This window comes from Chrysemys picta, chromosome 7 (genome assembly GCF_011386835.1).
Source record: "Chrysemys picta bellii isolate R12L10 chromosome 7, ASM1138683v2, whole genome shotgun sequence".
Taxonomy (NCBI): domain Eukaryota; kingdom Metazoa; phylum Chordata; order Testudines; family Emydidae; genus Chrysemys; species Chrysemys picta.
This window is the reverse complement of record NC_088797.1, coordinates 46,405,841-46,427,139: the sequence shown is the minus strand read 5'-3', so window position 1 is coordinate 46,427,139 and position 21,299 is coordinate 46,405,841. Positions and strand designations below refer to the sequence as shown.

General features: G+C 46.8%; 2 protein-coding genes across 16 annotated transcripts in view; one reads left to right on the top strand and one right to left on the bottom strand.

Annotated features, from left to right (window-relative positions):
• The first annotated feature begins 53 nt into the window (after nt 1–53).
• LOC135972642 (uncharacterized) lies at nt 54–11,288 on the top strand. The gene is made up of 3 exons (XM_065551334.1): nt 54–6,969; nt 7,170–9,912; nt 10,667–11,288. The coding sequence occupies exons 2-3, from the start codon at nt 9,375–9,377 to the stop codon at nt 11,167–11,169; spliced, it is 1,041 nt and encodes a 346-aa protein (XP_065407406.1). The 5' UTR covers nt 54–6,969; nt 7,170–9,374; the 3' UTR covers nt 11,170–11,288.
• Nucleotides 10,370–21,299, bottom strand: part of HEMK1 (HemK methyltransferase family member 1) — a 133,756-nt gene continuing 122,826 nt past the window's right edge. For 13 of the 15 annotated variants that reach the window (XM_065551319.1, XM_065551321.1, XM_065551320.1 and 10 more), the window contains one exon: nt 10,370–19,396. In XM_065551319.1, coding sequence (XP_065407391.1) covers nt 11,433–12,578 — 1,146 coding nt within the window. In that variant the 5' untranslated portion in view covers nt 12,579–19,396 and the 3' untranslated portion in view covers nt 10,370–11,432. The remainder of the gene's footprint in view (nt 19,397–21,299) is intronic. The other 2 variants (XR_010589124.1, XR_010589125.1) reach the window with 1 other exon arrangement.

Genomic DNA, 21,299 nt, shown 5'->3' with positions numbered 1-21,299 from the left:
CAGAGAGCAGAGTCCTAGGCCTTAGGGAAGCCAAAGAGGAAAAAAAAAAAAAAAGCACCAGCCCTTCTTTCTGAGGTGGCCAATGCTCTCAAGGCGTTTCCCTTGTCAGCAACCCGTGCTTCCAGGGGCAGGGGGAGCTCTGACTTACAGTCCTGCTCCAGAGAGCTACCCTGCACCAAGCAGGGACCCTTCCTTTTAGGGTATGTCTACACTGCAGCTAGGCGGTGTTGTTCCTAGCATGGGTAGACAGACTCATGCTAGCTCAGATGGAGCTAGTGCACTAAAATAGCAGTGGGGACGTTGCAGTGCAAGTGCTGGCTCAGGCTAGCTGCCCAGGCTTGGCCCCAGGAGCCTGGCCAGGCTTGGGCTAGCTAGTCTGAGCCACAGCCCTTACCATAATGTCCGTACTGCTCTTCTCAATGCACTACCTTGAGCTGAAATGGCACACGTTTGCCTGCCTCTGCTGGGAATCGCATCTCCCAGCTGCAGTGCACACATACACTTCAGGACCTGCCCATCTCCAGGCTTGACAAGAGTCACAGGCATGCCGGGCTGAGACTGATTGTGCGTAGAGGAGCTTTTTAACTCCTTCCTGATGAGGATGGGGACCTGCCCCACCACAGGCCCCAAGGATAAAACTCTGCTCTCAGTTACATTGATACTGATCTGGAATAGCTGCATGCACTTAAATGGAGTTACAGTAGAACCTCGCAACACCTCAGAATGGAGGTTGTTTGTAACTCTGACAAAACATTAGGGTTAGGGACAAAAGTTTACTACTGAACATTGACTTAATACATCTTTGAAACTTCACCATGCAGAAGAAAAATGCTGCTTTCCCTTTTTATTTTTAGTAGTTTACCTTTAACGCAGTACTGTACTGTATTTGCTTTTTTTTTTTTTTTTTGGTCTGCTACCTGATTGTGTACTTCCGGTTCCAAATGAGGTGCGTGGTTGACTAGTCAGTTCATAACTCTGGTGTTCATAACTCTGAGGTTCTGTTGTATTCCAGATTCACCCCCGTGTAAGGGAGGAGAATTTGGATCTCAATCTGGGATTTTTTTCTTTTTAAAATCCACTGTTTGAAAGCCGAGAATATTGGCTTCAGTTTTCATGGGGCCCCGAAAATCCACACTTTATTCTCTCTACACTGGCCCTGGAATGGGCATTCACTAAAGAACACTCCTGCCAGTACCACACGCATGAGGAGACTTCCACCGCACACTGAGGATATGTGGGCAGGATAATGCTGCTTCTCAAGCTGAAGTTGTTGTTAAACACAAACAGACGTGTCTCTGTTGGTTCCATTGGAGGGATGGAGGGGTGGGGAAATCAAGGCAAGTCAAATGGAAAAATAAAATCAGGAGGGAAGTTGTGAACAGACTTGGAAGAAATATTTGCAAACAATGGAGAGCATTAAAAAGAAAGAAGAAAAGCGCTAAGAAATTACTTTAACATGATTTTAAATACTCTGAAGTCAAATTCTTCCCTCATTTACATGTATGCAACCCCTTGAAGTTGGAGGTAGGTCATCTGGAGTATGCATATGGCCAGCTAACACACAAAGGTAGTCATGGGTGGTTTTGCTGACAGGTGTTTTTACTGACACCCTATGTTATCGTAATTATTATTTCGCACTCCTGCATCTTCAGGACATTTTGCCAACGAAAATGTGTTCGTGCTCTGAGAGCCCAGGTGCCAAGTTTCGACCCAGATTTAATATATTTTTACAGCTGAGTTATACATCTCTGAAAATAGGGGTGTGAATGAAAACACAGACAGCACTTTAATTATAACATCATGAAAAGCGCTGCTTTAATATCTGTCCCTGAGGGCTTGTCTATACTTACCGCGCTGGTTCGGCGGCAGGCAATCGAACTTCTGGGTTCGATTTATCGCGTCTAGTCTGGACGCGATAAATCGAACTCAGAAGTGCTCCCCGTCGACTCCGGTAATCCTGCTCGCCGAGAGGAGTACGCGGAGTCGACGGGGGAGCCTGCCTGCCGGGTCTGGACGGCGGTAAGTTCGAACTAAGGTATGTCGACTTCAGCTACGTTATTCACGTAGCTGAAGTTGCGTACCTTAGTTCGATTTGGGGGTTTAGTGTAGACCAAGCCTGAGATGCTTATGTAGTGTGCTAAGTATCATTGCTGCCGGGCCAGTGTACGGCATTCTTTCTGCATGCACGTTATTTCTGGCTAGATGCATACAAATGCACACAGAGTGTTTGAAGCAGAACTCTAAGCAGGCCGGAAGGGTATGTGACAGATCCTCCAATCCATGTCTGAAAATGTGCTACAGAGATGCCCTGCAGTGCTTCACAATGAAATAAGCAGGTAAAGTGTGTTCCACACTAGCCCCTACAGTCTCACTTCATGCCTTAAGAAATCAGCCTTCTGAGCAGACAGCATGTGTGTGTGAGCAAACGCCTTTCCCACCCTGCTCTCAAACACAGTGAAATCTCACCCCTTCTCCTGGGGTTTAGCTTTATTATTAACCAGGGAACCAATTATACATTAATGTGGTTTAGTTTCAACCTTCTTTCTGGGTTTCGGTGCTCAAGGGTTCCTTCCCCTGGACTGCTCAGCCCATGCCCAGGATCCTCTCTCTGAAGACGCACTCCCTTATAGTCAGATGGGTTAATTAGTCAGCCAAATTCTCAGTGAATCACCACAATCCACTTAACCCTTTTGCAGCAGAACCAACACCTGCAGATGTGGTGGGGTGTTTCTAGCAAACCTTGCTGGCCTGTTACACTGCATTTCTGGGCCACTGTCCATCACTATTTTCACCAGTTATCAGAGGAAATGGAGACTCAAAAAGCAAAATAACTGGATACTCCACATACAGTTCTTCCACTTGGCCCAGCAATTTACTAATGCTCAAGTCCATGGAAAGCCTGTCTATCACTGCTGCTTCCCATATCCCCTTAGCCATCACTGGCAGATATACAGTGGATGGCACCACCATTAATGTCTCCCTCCCCCACTTCACCTGCTGTCCAAGGGACTGGAATATGGGGGAGGGGAATAGAGAGTAGAAGTGGGTCTGAACAACCCCCAGCTTTGGATGCAGATCAGAATTTTGCATCTGATCCCCATCCCTAATTGCAAAATTAAAATGTTTTATGCATCAACTTTAACAAGCCCTGCCCCCTAGCACCACAGGTGGGAATTTTTTAAAACCATTAAACTTGGCAGCCCCTAATTAGAGGAACCAGCCAAGAGCAGAAAATGAGAGATAATTAAAAAATAAGATCAAATCTTCCTAAATGTGTAATTATCCAAGGAATGGAGCCTTCCCATTGCAGCTCCTTGCCAGTGCTTCATTCCCAGGGCTACATTCCCAGAGTATGCCCTGCCATTCTGCAGAGCACCTGGGCACCTCTTGGCTTGTTAGATTAGCAGCAGCATGGTGTTTCATGTATAAGAGCCAGACAGGATGTGATTTGCAGCACAGGGAGAGCAGGGCAACCTGATGCTGCTGTCCTGCACCAAGTAACTTTTCCCTCATAACAGGATACCAAAAATGGGGCCATGGAGCTAAAGGTCTTGATAATACGTTGAGGATCCTGCTCAAACCATTTTTTCTCAGACACATCCATTCTCCACCCACACCCCAGTCCCACATCTTTTTTACCAAGTGCACTTCAGTGTGGGGGAGCGGGAATGAAAGGAGGCTTGAAACATACTCTCAGTTACTGTGGAACATCATGGTTAACCTCACTTGAGCCTCATGTGGATCCTCCACTCACAACTGTGCTGGAACAACAAACCTTGTCCTTCGTGCTGCATGCTAGGCAAGGAAAGAGGCCATTGGAAAGGGAGTAGGTGTGAAGTTGCAAAATAGCTGGAAGAGACAGAGGAGGAGAAAGACCTGGGTGTATTGGCTAATCAGAAGATGACTATGAGCCACCAGTGTGATGTGGCTTTGAAAAAAGGCTAATGTGATTCTAAGATGCATCAGGCAAGGTATTTCTGGTAGAGACAGGGAAGTGTTAGTACCATTATACAAGGCACTGGTGAGACCTCATCTGGAATACTTGTGCAATTCTGGTCTCCCATGTTTAAGAAAGATGAATTCAAACTGGAACATGTGCAGAGAAGGACTACTAGGATGATCAGAGGAATGTAGAACCTAGCTTACGAGAGGAGACTCAAGGAGCTTGGCTTGTTTAGCCTAACAAAACAAAGGCTGAAGGGAGATATGATTGCTCGCTATAGAAACATCGTAGGAATAAACATCAAGGAGGGAGAGGAGTTATTTAAGTTAAGCGCCAATGCTGACACAAGAACAAATGGATATAAATTGGCCATCAGCAAGTTTAGGTTTGAAATTAGATGAAAGTTTGTAACCATCAGAGAAGTGAAGTTCTGGAACAGCCTTCCAAGGGGAGCAGTGTGTGTGGGGGGGAACCCTAACTGGCTTCAAGACTGAGCTTGATAAATTTATCGAGGGGATGGTATGATGGGACTGCCTATGATGGCATGTGGCTTATCTGTGACTGCTTGTAGCAATATCCCCCCCGGCCAGAGATAGGACACTAGGTGGGGAGGACTCTAAGTTACTACAGAGAATTCTTTCCCAGCCCAGGTGACTGGCTGAAGGGTCTTGGCCACATGCTCAGGGTCCAACTGATCACCATATTGGGGTCGGGAAGGTATTTTCTATGGGGTCAGATTGCCAGAGACCCTGGGGGATTTTCACCTTCCTCTGCAGGTCATGGGTCACTTGCAGGTTTAAAATGTAAATGGTGGATTCTCTGTCACTTGACGTCTTTAAATCATGATTTGAGGACTTCAGTAACTCAGCCAGAAGTTAGGGGTCTGTTACAGGTGAGGTTCTGTGGCCTGCAATGTGCAGGAGGTCAGACTAGATGATCATAATGGTCCCTTCTGGCATTAAAATCTATGAGTCTAAGGGCATGTCTACACTATGAAAGTAGGTCAATTTAATAGAAGTCGATTTTTTAGAAATTGATTGGCCACTGGATGATTAAGGTGCTAAAGGAGCATTCAGAAAGACAAGGCCGTTGCAGAGAAACTAAACGAATTCTTTGAATCAGGTCTTCAATGCAGAGGATGTGAGGAAGATCCCACACTTGAGCTATTCTTTTTACATGAGAAATCTGAGGAACTATCCCAGACTGAGGTCAAAAAGGAGGTTTGGGAACAAATTGATAAATTCAACAGCAATAAGTCACCAGGACCAGATGGCATTCACCCAAGAGTTCTAAAGGAACTCAAATATGAAATTGTAGACTACTAACTGTGGTATGTAACCAATCACTTAAATCAGCCTGTCATAGAATCATAGAATATCAGGGTTGGAAAGGACCTCAGGAGGTCATCTAGTCCAACCCCTGCTCAAAGCAGGACCAATTCCCAACTAAATCATCCCAGCCAGGGCTTTGTCAAGCCTGACCTTAAAAACCACTATGTACCAGAGGATTGGAGGACAGCTAATGTAACACCTAATTTAAAAAAAAGAGGCGATCCTGGCAGTTACAGGCTGGTAAGCCTAACTTCAGTAACAGGCAAACTGGTTGAAACTACATATATGAACACGATATGTTGGGGAAGAGTCAACATGCTTTTTGTAAAGGGAAATCATGCCTCACCAACCTATTAAAATTATTTGAGGGGGTCAACAAACATGTGGACAAGGGTGATCCAGTGGATATAGTGTACTTGGACTTTCAGAAAGCCTTTGACAAGGTCCCTCAACAAAATCTCTTAAGCAAAGGAAGCAGTCTTGGGCTAATAGGGAAGGGCCTCTTATGGATCAGCAACTGGTTAAAAGACAGGAAACAAAGAATAGGGATAAACTATCAGAATGAAGATTTAAAAATAGCAATATCCTCCTCCCAGTGGCACATTAGAAAAAAAAAGAGTACTGGATGCTACTGTATGTGCAGCTCATCTGGCTACGTTCTGTGATTGTCTGGCGCACAGATTCTCAATGCACAGCAAAACCCTGCTCTTAAAGCAGAGCCAAGCCAACAGACTGTGCCTGGATTGCTGCCTGGAGGTGCATGAAGGATTCAACATGTGTCAGATGGGTGTGAGCTGGGTAATAGGCAGTGCAGAGTGATTTGTGGAAGTAATTTATTAGATCTGGTCTGTGCCACCAGAGTGATTGTCACCGAACGTGAAACGTAAAATAAATACGGTGCATCTTTTCAGCTGTGTATTTTACAACAACATCAACATCTTCTGTAACAGGGTGCTTCACTGCTACTTTAATGACCAAACTACTCTTCCCAGCTAGTTCACACACCCTGAGGCACTGAGGGTATTACATCAGCTCAGAACCAGAGTATGTGAGCGCCCCTGGGTCAAAAGCCTGTCACCTCACTCTTTAATACTCTGCCCTTCTGTAGTAAGGACTGGATGATAGGTCCTTGCATACTGAGGAAGGACTTAGATTCTCTCTGTTAGCTTATTCCTCAGTGTCTAAAATGGATTAAAGGTAGTGTGGAGGCAGCATACTCAGCTCCTGGTGAGAACTTCACATTTCTTAGGGGTATTCTACCCAGCCCCACTGCGCCAGAAGGACAGCCTCCATGACACAGGGCGGGGAATAAGCTACAAGCAAATGGGAGGTGGGTGAAGGGCAAAAGGATCCTTGGGGTCTGGGAGGCATGTGAACAACAACCTGAAGACAAGAGTGTTAAAGCATTTGTTTTGAAACTACGCCCTGCCCCTTGTGCATCTTTCACATACCTTCATATAAAGCGTTACCTGGATTGTGCAAAAAAAGAGACAAGAAAATAATGGAAGTCGGTCACATTTTAGGTTTTCCCAGAAGGGCAGTGTCCCAGTCTGACAGGTACCACAATAACGTGTTTGCTAATAGTTAAGTATTTCAGACATATGCTCTCTAACACACACCACATCTGCTGTGCCAAGTGCCAGAAATAAGTGCATATGGGCTTACATGTAGCACTTTGAACTCTGTCTCTCCAAGGTTTCAGAGTAGCAGCCGTGTTAGTCTGTATCCGCAAAAAGAAGAACAGGAGGACTTGTGGCACCTTAGAGACTAACAAATTTATTAGAGCATAAGCTTTCGTGGACTACAGCCCACTTCTTCGGATGCTTATGCTCTAATAAATTTGTTAGTCTCTAAGGTGCCACAAGTCCTCCTGTTCTTCTTTTTGTCTCTCCAAGGTTTAGCATCTGGCAATGAATGTTAAGAGGTTTACATGATGGGAGGGATAGATGTTTATTCTGATGTTCAGTGTATGTATTTGTGTAGCCACCTCTGTATTCCTGGCAAATTAACCCAGAGTAAAGAATAAACTACACACGGTAAAGAGATCATTTTTATCAGATTTTTGAATACCCATGAGTCATAAGAACGTAACAACGGCCATACTGGGTCAGACCACTGGTCCATGTAGTCCAGTGTCCTCTATTCAAACAGTGGCCAGCACCAGAAGATTCAGAGAGAATGAACAGAACAGGGCAATCATCAGGTGATCCAGCCCGTTGCCTATTACCAGCTTCTGGCAGTGGGGAGTTTAGGGACACTTAGAGCATGGGGTTGTGTTCCTGACCATCTTGGCTAACTGAACTCAGTTATAGCTTTGGCCTTCACAACATGCCATGGCAATGAGTTCCACAGGTTGACTGTGTAATGTGTGAAAAAATACTTCCTTTTGTTTCTTTTAAAATCAGCTACCTATTAATTTAATCAGGTGATATCTAGTTCTTGTGTTATGTCAATGGGCAAATAACACTTCTCTACTCACTTTTCCCATACCATAATGATTTTATAGCCCTCTATCATATCCCCCCTTAGTCATCTCTGTTCTAAGATGAACAGTCCCAGGCTTTTTAATCTCTTCTAGTATGAGCTGATGTTTTCAGAGAACTATCTACGATGACTCCAAGATCTCTTTCTTGACTGGTAACAGCTAATTTAGACCTCATCATTTTGTACATATAGTTGGGATTATATTTTCCAATGTGCATTATTACTTTGTACTTATCAACACTGAATTTCATCTGCCATTTTGTTGCCCAGTCACCCAGTTTAGTGAGATCCCTTTGTAACTCTTCGCAGTCAGCTTTGAACGTAACTATCTTGAGTAATTGTGTATGGTCCGCAAATTTTGCCACCTCACAGTTCACCCCCTTCATAATATCATTTATTAATATGTTGAACAGTACAAGTCCCAGTACAGATCCTTTGGGGACCCTGCTATTTACCCCTCTCCATTGTGGAAACTGACCATTTATTCCTACCCTTTGTTTCCTGTCTTTTAGTCAGTTACTGATCCATGAGAGGGCTTTCCCTCTTGTCCCATGACTGCTTAGTTTGCTTAAGAGCCTTTGATGTGGGATACCTGTCAACAGCTTTCTGAAAGTCCAAGTACACTATACCCACTGGATCAACCTTGTCCACATGTTTGCTGATACCCTCAATGACTTCTAATAGCTTGGTGAGACATGATTTCCTTTTATAAAAGCCATGTTGACTCTTCCCCAACATATCATATTCATATATGTGTCTGATAATCATGTTCTTTACCATAGTTTCAACCAAGTACATTTTAAATCAATCCTATGTTGCAAGTGATTTAATCTGACACAGCTGTGTTTGGAGGGTAGAGGGTAGAGGGGCCTGGATTTATATGATTCACTCCTTTTAGCTACAAACAGTTGAAAAACTAAAAAAAATTTTAACGGGATGAGATCATGTCCTTTTCCAACTCTATCAGCATTGTGGCTACAGGGTGTCCAGACTCTGCCGGGTCAACCTTCTCTAACTGACAGAACCTAACTCCTTAATATGGAAGACCTCCATCCAAGCCAACAGTATGGAGCTAGGAAACCAGTTACTCTTCCTGGAGGATCTCTTTGGCTTGAGTATACCTTCCAGGCCAGGCCCTAGCTGTTCTCTTGGGTCCCTGTGAGCAGAATGCCTGCTGAGAAGTAAGTGGGGATCTCACCTAGCTAGAGTGTGGCTGACAAAATACAACTAAGGCCTGGTCTACACTACGGGTTTAGGTCGACTTTAGCAGCGTTAAATCGAATTAAGCCTGGACACGTCCACACGACGAAGCCCTTTCTTTCGACTTAAAGGGTCCTTTAAACCGGTTTCTTTACACCACCTCCGACGAGGGGATTAGCGATAAAACCGGCCTTTGCGGGTTGGAATTGGGGTAGTGTGGATGGAATTCGACGTTATTGGCCTCCGGGAGCTATCCCACAGTGCTTCATTGTGACCGCTCTGGACAGCACTCTCAACTCAGATGCACTGACCAGGTAGACAGGAAAAGCCCCGCGAACATTTGAATTTCATTTCCTGTTTGCCCAGCGTGGAGAGCACAGGTGACCACGCAGAGCTCATCAGCACAGGTAACCGTGATGGAGTCCCAGGATCGCAAAAGAGCTCCAGCATGGACCGAACGGGAGGTACGGGATCTACTTGCCATATGGGGAGATGAATCAGTGCTAGCTGAACTCCGTAGCAGTAAAAGAAATGGCAAAGTATTAGAAAAGGTCTCCAAGGCCATGAAGGACCGAGGCCATAACAGGGACACACAGCAGTGCCGCGTGAAAATTAAGGAGCTATGGCAAGCCTACCACAAAGCCAGAGAAGCAAACGGAAGGTCCGGGGCAGAGCCGCAAACTTGCCGCTTCTACGCGGAGCTGCATGCCATTCTAGGGGGTGCAGCCACCACTACCCCAACCGTGTGCTATGACTCCGTCAATGGAGAAACACACAGGGATGACGGTTCGGGGAATGAGGAAGATGAGGATGGAGGTACTGTAGGTAGCTTACAGCAGCAAGAAAGCGGAGAAACCGGTTTCCCCAACAGCCAGGATATGTTTGTGACCCTGGACCTGGAAGCAGTAACCCCCGAACTCACCCAAGACCCTCAGGGCACACAGGAGACCTCTGGTGAGTGTACCTTTGTAAATATTTGTAAACATTACACATGGTTTAAAAGCAAGCGTGTTTAATGATTAATTTTCCCTGGCAATTGTGGCCAGTACATCTACTGGAAAAGTCTGTTAACGTGTATGGGGATGGAGCGGAAATCCTCCAGGGACATCTCCAGAAAGCTCTCCTTCATGTACTCCAGGCCAGTAGCACGTAGTCTGGAATCATTGCATAACAAAGCATGGCAGCGTATGGTCCCGGTGTTTGCTGGCATTCAGACAATATCCATTCCTTATCTCTCTTTGTTATCCTCAGGAGAGTGATATCATTCACGGTCACCTGGTTGAAATGGGGTGATTTTATTAAGGGGACATTCAGAGGCGCCCGTTCCTGCTCTTCTGAACAGAAATGTTCCCCGCTGTTAACCACGCGGTGGGGGGAGGGGTGAAGTGATCATCCCAGAGAATCGTGTGTGTGTGTGTGTGTGGGGAGTGGTTTACTTGGGTTTGTGCCGCATGTTAACCGGGAAACCGCAGCCCCTCCTTTTACATTGAAAACCCATTTTAAATGGACAACCCAATTCATCCTTGATATGGGAAACGCGCTGCTGTTTGAAACCTTTCCCGCATGTTAAGAAGGTTAAAAAAGCCAAAACACTGTGGCCTACCATGGCTGTCTGCAAGCCGAAATATGCGACCTTATAATGAAAGAGTGTACCCATTGTTCTCTAAAATGTGTCTTTTTTAACCACCTCTCCCTTCTCCTCCACCAGCTGCAAATGTTTCTCCTTCGCAGAGGCTAGTGAACATTAGAAAGAGAAAACGGAGGACGCGGGACGATATGTTCACGGAGCTGCAGATGTCCTCCCACGCTGATAGAGCACAGCAGAATGCATGGAGGCAGTCAATGTCGGACATGAGAAAAGCACAATATGAACGAGAGGAGAGGTGGCGGGCTGAATGGCGGGATGAAAAGAGCAAGTGGCGGGCTGAAGACGATAGGTGGCGTCAGCTTGCAGACAGACGGCAAGAGTCAATGCTCCGTCTGCTGGAGCATCAAACTGATATGCTCGAGCGTATGGTTGAGCTGCAGGAAAGGCAGCAGGAGCAGAGACCGCCGCTACAGCCCCTGTTTAACCAACAGCCCTCCTCCCCAAGTTCCATAGCCTCCTCACCCAGACGCCCAAGAACACGGTGGGGGGGCCTCCGTCCACCCAGTCACTCCACCCCAGATGATCGCCCAAGCATCAGAAGGCTGGCCTTCAATAAGACTTAAAGTTTTAAAATGCAGTATGTCCTTTTCCATCCTTCCTCCCCCACCCATCCCAGGCTACCTTGGCAATTATCCCCCTACTTCTGTGAGGAACTAATAAAGAATGCATGAATGTGAAAAAACAATGACTTTATTGCCTCTGCAAGCAGTGCTCGAATTGGGGAGGGGAGGGTGGAGTGGGGTGGTTGGTTTACAGGGAAGTAGAGTGAACCGGGTCGGGGGGGGGGGGGTTTGGAGGGTTCATCAAGGAGAAACAAACAGAAGTTTCACACAGTAGCCTGGCCAGTCACAAAACTCGTTTTCAAAGCTTCTCTGATGCGCATCGCGCCCTGCTGTGCTCCTCTAACCGCCCTGGTGTCTGGCTGCGCGTAATCAGCGGCCAGGCGAGTTGCCTCAACCTCCCACCCCGCCATAAAGGTCTCCCCCTTACTCTCACAGATATTGTGGAGCGCACAGCAAGCAGCAATAACAATGGGGATATTCTTTTCACTGAGGTCTGAGCGAGTCAGTAAGCTGCGCCAGCGCGCTTTTAAACATCCAAATGCACATTCCACCACCATTCGGCACTTGCTCAGCCTGTAGTTGAACAGGTCCTGACTCCTGTCCAGGCTGCCTGTGAACGGCTTCATGAGCCATGGCATTAAGGGGTAGGCTGGGTCCCCAAGGATCACGATAGGCATGTCAACATCCCCAACGGTTACTTTCTGGTCCGGGAAGAAAGTCCCTTCCTCCAGCTTTCGAAACAGACCAGAGTTCCTGAAGACGCGAGCATCATGTACCTTTCCCGGCCATCCCACGTTGATGTTGGTGAAACGTCCCTTGTGATCCACCAGGGCTTGCAGCAGCATTGAAAAGTACCCCTTGCGGTTTACGTAGTCGGTGGCTTGGTGCTCCGGTGACAAGATAGGGATATGGGTTCCGTCTATGGCCCCGCCACAGTTTGGGAATCCCATTGCAGCAAAACCATCCACTATTGACTGCACGTTGCCCAGAGTCACTACCCTTGATATCACCAGGTCTTTCATTGCCCTGGCAAATTGGATCACAGCAGCCCCCACCGTAGATTTGCCCACTCCAAATTGATTCCCGACTGACCGGTAGCTGTCTGGCGTTGCAAGCTTCCACAGGGCTATCACCACTCGCTTCTGAACTGTGAGGGCTGCTCTCATCTTGGTATCCTGGCGTTTCAGGGCAGCGGAAAGCAAGTCACAAAGTTCCATGAAAGTGGCCTTACGCATGCAAAAGTTTCGCAGCCACTGGGAATCGTCCCATACCTGCAGCACGATGCGGTCCCACCAGTCTGTGCTTGTTTCCCGGGCCCAGAATCGGCGTTCCACGGCATGAACCTGCCCCAGTGACACCATGATTTCCACATTGCTGGGGCCTGTGCCTTGTGAGAGGTCTATGTTCATGTCAATTTCCTCATCACTCTCTTCGCCGCGCTGCAATCGCCTCCTCGGCTGGTCCGGGTTTCACCTTGGCATGTCCTGGCTCTGCATATACTCTAGGACAATGCGCGTGGTGTTCATAGTGCTCATAATTGCCGCGGTGATCTGAGCGGGCTCCATGATCCCAGTGCTAGCTATGGCGCCTGGTCAGAAAAAAGGCGCGAAACTAGTATCTGATGGACCAGGAGAAGGAGGGAGGGCCGAGTGACGACATGGCGTACAGGTACAGGAACAGGGAATTAAAATCAAGAAAGGTGGCTGTGCATCAGGGAGAAACACAAACAACTGTCACACAGAATGGTCCCCCCAAAGATTAAACTGAAAACCCTGAGCTTAGCAAGCCGTTGATTTCACGGAGGAAGGGGAAGCAAATGAATACAGAACACATCTATTTTTTACATCTGAAGCTGGCAGCCGACGGTGCAGCATGAGTGATAGCCTCTGCAGTATGATGACGACGGTTACCAATCGTAATATACCATCGTCTACCAAAAGGCAAGGGGCTGCTGCTGTATAGCAATGCAGCCCCACGTCTGCCAGCCCCACGTCCGCCAGCACCCAGATCGCCCTCGGCCTCTTCTGGGTGCTTAGCAGACAATACTGGGCAATTGGCAGAAAATACTATACTACGACTGGTAGCCATCATCATCGAGACAGTAGCATGTCTGCCCAGGTGGCCATGATTGACAGCCACTCCAGTACGACGACGATGGATACCAGTCATAATATACCATCTCCTACCAAAGGGCAAGGGGCTGGTGCAATGCAGCCCTACGGCTGCCAGCCCCACGGCTATTACTCATGCTACACCGTCTACCGCCAAAAGGCAGTTAGCAGCTGCTGCTGTGTAGCAATGCAGTCCCACGTCTGCCGGCACCCAGAGGACATATGGTGACGGTGAGCTCAGCTGAGCTGAGCGGGCTCCATGCTTGCCGTGGTATGTTGTCTGCACAGGTAACCCAGGTAAAAAGGCGCGAATCTATTGTCTGCCGTTGCTGTGACGGGGGGGGGGGAGGGGCCTGACGACATGTACCCAGAACCGCCCGCAACACTGTTTTGCATCATCCGGGCATTGGGATCTCAACCCAGAATTCAAAAAAAAGGCGCGAAAGTAGTATCTGATGGACTAGGGGAAGGAGGGAGGGCGGGCCGAGTGACGACATGGCGTACAGGTACAGGGAATTAAAATCAAGAACGGTGGCTGTGCATCAGGGAGAAACACAAACATCTGTCACACAGAATGGTCCCCCAAAAGATTAAACTGAAAACCCTGGGTTTAGCAGGCCGTTGATTTGACGGAGGGAGGGGGAAGCAAATGAATACAGAGCAAATCTATTTTTTACATCTTAAGACGACGGTGCAGCGTGACTGATAGCCCTCGGCATCTTTCTGGGTGCTTGGCAGCAAATACTGGGCGCTTGGCAGTTAGTGTATTACGATGGCCTTCAGGCCTATTGCACAATCTGCTGCTCAGGGAAGACTCTGCTAATGTGCGATGACCCAACTTGTAATAGGACGGTTACCAGTCGTAATACACCATCTACTGCCAAAAGGCAAGGGGCTGGTGCAATGCAGCCCCACGGCTGCCAACACCCAGATCGCCGATGAAGGCTACCAGTCTACTGCACCGTCTACCGCCAAAAGGCAGTTAGCAGCTGCTGCTGTGTAGCAATGCAGTCCCACGTCTGCCGGCACCCAGAGGACATATGGTGACGGTGAGCTGAGCGGGCTCCATGCTTGCCGTGGTATGTTGTCTGCACAGGTAACCCAGGTAAAAAGGCGTGAATCTATTGTCTGCCGTTGCTGTGACGGGGGGGGAGGGGCCTGACGACATGTACCCAGAACCTCCCGCGACACTGTTTTGCATCATCCGGGCATTGGGATCTCAACCCAGAATTCCAAGGGGCGGCGGAGACTGCGGGAACTGTGGGATAGCTGTGGGATAGCTACCCATAGTGCAATGCTCCGGAAGTCGACGCTAGCCTCGTACTGTGGACGCGGTCCGCCGACTAGAGCACTTAGAGCATTTTATGTGGGGACACACACAATCGGCTGTATACAACCGATTTCTATAAAACCGGCTTCTATAAATTCGAACTAATTTCGTAGTGTAGACATACCCTAAGCTTCTTATGGCCTAGTTGAGAAAGGTAGACATCCTTACTGAATTAAATAAACCATCAAAATATATAAGTGATTGTCTCTCCTCTTAACAGCAGCAAAGAGGAGAAAGAGAAGGGTATGCTCTAGGAATTAATTCAGGGAAGTTCTATGGCCTGATTTATGCAGGAGGTCAGACAATATGATCACAATAATCTCTTCTGACTTTATAGTCTACAAATCTAGGGCATGGTTGATGAGCGATAAGTAGCAGGGGCAACTGTGTCTGCTAGTGTTAAAGAGGTGCTATTTGCATAAAGAAGAACCTAGCTCTGAGTCTTTGGACAAAAAATATTCTTAAAAATAGATTAAATAAGTAAATAAATAAAAATATCAGCAAAAATAAACTTTCATTTCTGCACAGATGAGTGGTGCTTGGACCTTCTACAACTGAACAGGGTACACATTGCATCCCTTTGCATGTCCTGGAACTCAGGAATACCAATAGATAACAAAAGCTTGTTCCATTATCCATCGGAGTCAGAGTGATGCAGGAGCTTCAGTTGGGGAGATAAAAACCAATATGAGGATTGAATGTACATCTTCCACGTACTAATGTGAAGCGATGCAGAGATGGGGTCAGGTTTCATGTCATGCATTGTCTGTGTCTCCTGCACTGGTAATCTGTCTCTGCATTTTTAGAAAATGATCTGAGAGATTTACCCATCCAAATTTCTCATCTGGTGGCCTGCTTCGTTTCAGACTGACCTTGAGATGCTACAAAATTGAACAACTGAGAAGGAAGCAGAAATATTAAGGTGCCTAGAGTTACCAAGTATCAATTTAACAACATGTTTGCTTTAAAATGACAGCTCTCTCTGCAGAAAGTAGGTCATTTCTTCAACATCAATTTCAGTGCGATGCAGAGCATAGCTATGTTTGTTTTAACTGGTTATTCCAGTTACTAGGCAATTCCTATGTTGTTTTAAATAAAATAATCCTTTGCAGTGAATAATCCTGGAACAAAGGGTGCGGTTAAATCATTCCTTTACCTAAACAGGTAACATACGTCTAAGCTGGCTATTCATATTTCATCCATTTAATATAATACAGAACATAGACTAGGGCCAGTGAAAGGATTACAACCAGCACATTTCATATCCTACACCAATCACTACCGGCTGCAAAGGTCAGGAACCTCCAGATTCTTGATATATTGCACATTTGTCAGACACCAAACAAATGGATGGAGGGGACCTGGGGATGGCTAAAATATATGGGGGCATCTCCAGCCCCTGCAGCAGCTCAGGCTTGGGAGAGTTCCAGGGTGGCTTGAAGGCTCCCTATACCCTTACCCCTGGGCTATGAGTTCTGTGCTGTTCCGAGTCTAAGGGTATGTCTACACAGCAAATAAAAAACAAACCCCGCAGCAGCAGATCTCAGTGCATGGGTCAGCTGACTTGGGCTCGCGGGGCTCAAGCTGTGAGTCTAAATAGAGCAGTGTAGAGGTTTCCACTCGGGCTGGAGCCTGGGTTCTGAGACCCACCCCCTTTTACCGGGTTTCAGAGCCTGGGCCTCAGTCCAAGCCTGAACATCTACACTGCTATTTTTAGCCCTGCAGCACAAGTCCCGTGAACCCAAGTCCCTGCGGCAGGTTTGTTTGTTTTTTTGGCTTTTTTTTTTTTTTTTTTTGGCTGTGTAGACGTACCCTAAGAAGCTCAGCACAGCATCCCACCCAGAGATTTGGGCTGGGAACAAGATAAGAACTGAAGCAACTGGGACACTTTCTGAACATACTGGTCCAGATCTCTAGCTGGCATAAACCAGCCTGGCTCCTGTGAAGTCACTGAAGCTATATCAATGTACATCAGCTCAGGGTATGCCCCAGTGCAACCTAAAAACAATCTAATTCTCAAGGAAGGATTCAGTTTAGCAGAGTAAAACAGAGGGTCCAATATTCCACCTTGTTCCATTTGTTTTATGCCAATGGAACTCCACTGATATTAAATGGGCAAAAGACAGGGCAACAGGATGTAGAGTCAGGCATAAAGCATTCTACGTCAAGGTGAATACCTCTGTAGCCCTTTACCAAACGAACACCTAGGGCCACTGGCTCAGGTCCTAGTGGGGATTATTCATTGTAGAACCTCTGGACCCCGTTTCTATCCTTGGTTACACCTGGTCCAAGCCCACTGAAGGGGAACAAGGGAGCAAAGGGACGGACGAGGAAAGAGAGAGCATAAGGGACTTTGCTAAATTTTGTCCTCCCTTCTTGCTGAAGGAATCTGCTGCATATCACATGGAGAAAAAGTCACTCTCTCCAGCAATGGCTTTAGAATATTCATGCAGTAAAGCTGCCACAATGGCTTCCTTAAACACAGGGTTTCCTTCTGGTTCTTTCCCCTAGAATGGGGAGAAAAATCAGGTGGTGCCTCCCCTCTGTTAGGCAATCAGACCATGAGTTGCTATGATTACTTCACTAGCCCTTCTCTTAATTGAGTCTTAAACTCAGCCCTGCAATCCCCAATCTTTTGGCAGCTAAGAGCTGAATACAATAAAATGTAATTGCTGGTTGGTAATCCATTATTACACGAGGTGGCTGGAGCAGCACTCCCTGTTTACAGCAACAAAATTCCTGAACAGGGTTAATACGTATGCTGGCTAATGAGCTTTTCGTGGAAAACTGGTCCTAGCTACACCCTTTGGTCCTAGCTACACCCTTTTTATATGAGACAGAGAACACCTATTCCAACATGCCTTTAACTGCTAAATGGGATCACTGCAAGGTAGTCAGGTACACTGGAGTCTCTTCCTCCTGCTGTTTATGTTGCAACAGATTAGTTTCAATTAACTGAGGTGTTAAATGTCAACTTTGTTATTTACATATTTATATTTGGAATCTCTGAGACCTGTTGCAATAGCCAGTAAAGAGACTTGGAATGAACATTTCTCTTTTTATTGTGTTTGACTGTGTCTACTTGGCAAACATTCTTTTTCTCTTTCTTATGGCATGGAAGCCTATTTTAATCCCCTGTTGAATACCTTGAACCTCAATCCCGTCTCATGTATACCAGTGTAAATCAGAAGCGGCTCCACAGAAGATGGTGGAGCTTCACGGATATGAAACTAGGGTGAGTGAGAGGCGAGTCAGTCCTCTGAGTATGCACCACAGTCAACAATGACTGTGGGAACAGGAGAGCCAGCAGGGTGAACTCATGCATTGCTGGGTTGCTAGTATAATCTATGGGAGAAAGAAGTGTGTACCTTTTTCAGATTTCTCAGTGGCTAAGTGGAGAATTAATATTTGGTATTGAGAAAATTTTTTGGCTTGACAGCCCTGAAGCTCTTTATCCATAAATGAGGTATAACATAAGTATTGGCATGTTGCTCACACTAAATCTGGAGGGAACACCTCTGGAGGCAAGAAGATAATTTCATCTTTTATTCCATTTAGTCCTTGACTAACAGCGATGATATTGACACCAGATTGCTAGGAATAGGAATGAGCTCACCAAGTAACTTCTGAAACAGCCTTTGCTCGGGTGGTGACAGCTTTCAGTCACTACCAGCCTAGTTGTGCTCTCCAGGAAAAATGCTTCATGCACCATAGCCTCAGAGCCAGAGAGTGCCTCAGTTTTGGTTTTGAAATATTGTACAGTCAGTGAACCAAATTAATCCCTGATATAACTTCACTGTTGTCAATGGGAGGTTCACCAGGGATGAATATGACCTGCTGTATTTAGACTCCAGCTGGATTCCTAAAGTGAGTCTAAGTAAGGGAGCCCAAATTGTAGGTGCCAGCTGTTTGATCACTTCCTCATAAGCCACACAGCATTCTGAGTCATGACTCAAAAATGAGAGGAGTTTGCTTTGGAAGCAGGAGAAGAGAACGGCTTCCATCGTTCCCTGTAGTTCCCTCACAGGGACTAGGGAAGATAAAGATGCAAGATGTACTTGGCAAGAACATAAAGAGACAGCATGTAGGCTAGAGAGCAGGTTTCAGCTCCCCAATTCCATCTGCCTGTAATTCCAAAACCAGAGTGTATATTGCTTTGTTATTTAATGTTACATTTCACATACCTGCCCAGCCCTCAGATGAGGGGCTATTTCTCCATTCTCTGAAATGACAGGTGGAATTTGTCTCAACCCACCAGTTAAGAGACATTTGGATTTTAGAAACAAGAAACTTGATATGTGCCTGAACCATCCCTCGCCCCCCATATCCCAGCATTCATCAAAGTCTGGGTGCTGGTGAGGGTGGAAACCAAATCCTCTTTCCATAATGGGCCAGATTCAACCCTATGATCAGAACACCTCAAAAGTATAAGGACAGTAGGGGCTGAAAGTTGCAATTCAAAGTCTGTCTGTTAGCGAACCAAAGATAAACACGTGAAGAGAAATATCCCAAAGACAGGAACAAAATTTATGGTGTAGGTAAGAAAGAGAGAATGTGGGGTGGGGTAAGGAGTGTGTGACCTACAGGTTTAAGATGGTCAGAGCCAAGCTGAAGTATCTCTTGGATCCCCTCCAAGAATACCCCTGATACAATGTCTTTACTGAAACACGGAGTGGTTAGCTGGTGCCTTTGACAAGCAGGAGGCTGGGAGCTCCAGGAATCAGATGATGAGTGACCTGGCAGAAGCTGTGTGCAGCTTTCCTCTTCCCTCCCTTTCTCTGTCAGGCTGCAGAAAGGAAACAAAATGAGCTTCAAGATCTCTCTCCTCTCAGTCAGCTCTTTCTGCTACCGCCCATTCCTCCCTGGAGTCATTTTCACTGGCAACTCGGCTTATTCCAGGAACCCAGACATGCAGCAGGCCGAGTCACTCCTCTGCCAGCAGCCCAATCAGATGGCAGGGAGTGGAGATTTTTGAGAGGAAGCTAATTAAACATGTTTTATTAAAAAATCCTCTTGTTTTATGAGTGATTTAGGTGACGCATGAGAAACAAACACAATACAGGGAGTTGCCTGGGCATGAGGGTAGTGCAGGCGTTGTTCTGATGAACAACGGTGCTCTCTCTTTCAGAAAGGGATTAGGGACATATTCTTGGCCTGCATTCTACAGCTCATCTGTTGGATCTCAGTTGAAGACCTGGGAAAATGGTGGTGGAGTTTTACTTGTAGGCTTCATTGTGGACTTTCGGGGTGGGAATAATTCTTGAGTTCACACTGGGAGAGGGGTTGCTGTTGCACGTACACCTCAGTGGTGAGCACATCTCAGCCCCCACTCTCCCTGGGCTTAGAGGCACAGCACAGAATCGCACTCCTAATGTTTTGTCAGACACAAAAAGCAGCCATATACATTCAGTCTCAATGACTTCTTATTTGACATTAAGGTAAAACCAACAAAGGAAAATCTCTCTGAGAGAGCAAAGTGTGCATCTCTCCAGGGGCGGCTCTAGCTTTTTTGCCGCCCCAAGCACAGCAGGCAGGCTGCCTTCGGCGGCATGCCTGAGGGAGGTCCCCGGTCCTGCAGATTCAGTGGCATGCCTGCAGGAGGTCCACTGCTGTTAACGCAGATTCGGCGGCATGCCTGCGGGAGGTCCGCCGGTCCCGAGGCTTCGGTGTACCTGCCGCCGAATTGCCGCCGAAACCGCGGGACCGGCGGACCTCCTGCAGGCAAGCCGCTGAAGCCTGCCTGACTGCCACCCTCGCAGGGACTGGCAGGGTGCCCGCCGCGGCTTGCTGCCCCAGGCACGTGCTTGGGAGCACTGGTGCCTGGAGCCGCCACTGCATCTCTCCCCTCTGTAGCATGATGCATCTGGACTCAAAACAAAATAGCAGATGCCTGCTGGAGATACCTAGAAATATAAAGATGGAGTAGATAGGGCATATGGTCATAGCTATGATACACACCACATAGCTCATTCTAGTAGGGGGAGGTAGCTCCAGTGTCCTGGTCAAATTCCCCTGTACTTACTGTTCTGTCCTTCTATGGAGCCTTTCAGCTGAGGATCTCAAAAGGCTTCACAAAATATGGACCAAATTCATCCTTAATGTAACTCCTCCATAGTTTGAATGACCCAGCCAACCAGTTCAGGGGGTGGCACCTCTCTAGCACTGTTTTGTCTCAGTGACTCACCTTAATCACGCCCCACTGTTTTTAGCTCCTGTAGGTGCTATTGTAACCCCCTCTCCATGGAACAGAATGCAATTACATATTCATAGATTCCAAGGACAGAAGGGACCATTGTGACCTCCCGTATCACACAGATCATAGAATATCTCCAAGAACTGATCCCTGAGGGACCACACTGGCAACATACCCACTCAATGATGATTCCTCATTTACAATTACACACTAAGACCGATCAGCCAGTTTTGAATCCATTAAAACCATTTTGAACCATTCATAACCGCAATATAGTTGGTCCCTAAAGACACTGCATGGGATTGCAACATCTGTCACATCGGCCCATAAAGAAGTGGGTGTAACTAGGGGGCTTGACTGCCAACCAAGGGGAACCCAGTGGTTTATTCCCTGGGTTGTGCGACAGCCAGCACCTTTTATAATTTTCAGTAACTACCAAGCAAGCAAATTGCAAAAGAATTTAAAATGTGCATGCAGGGGATGAGCCACTTCCTTA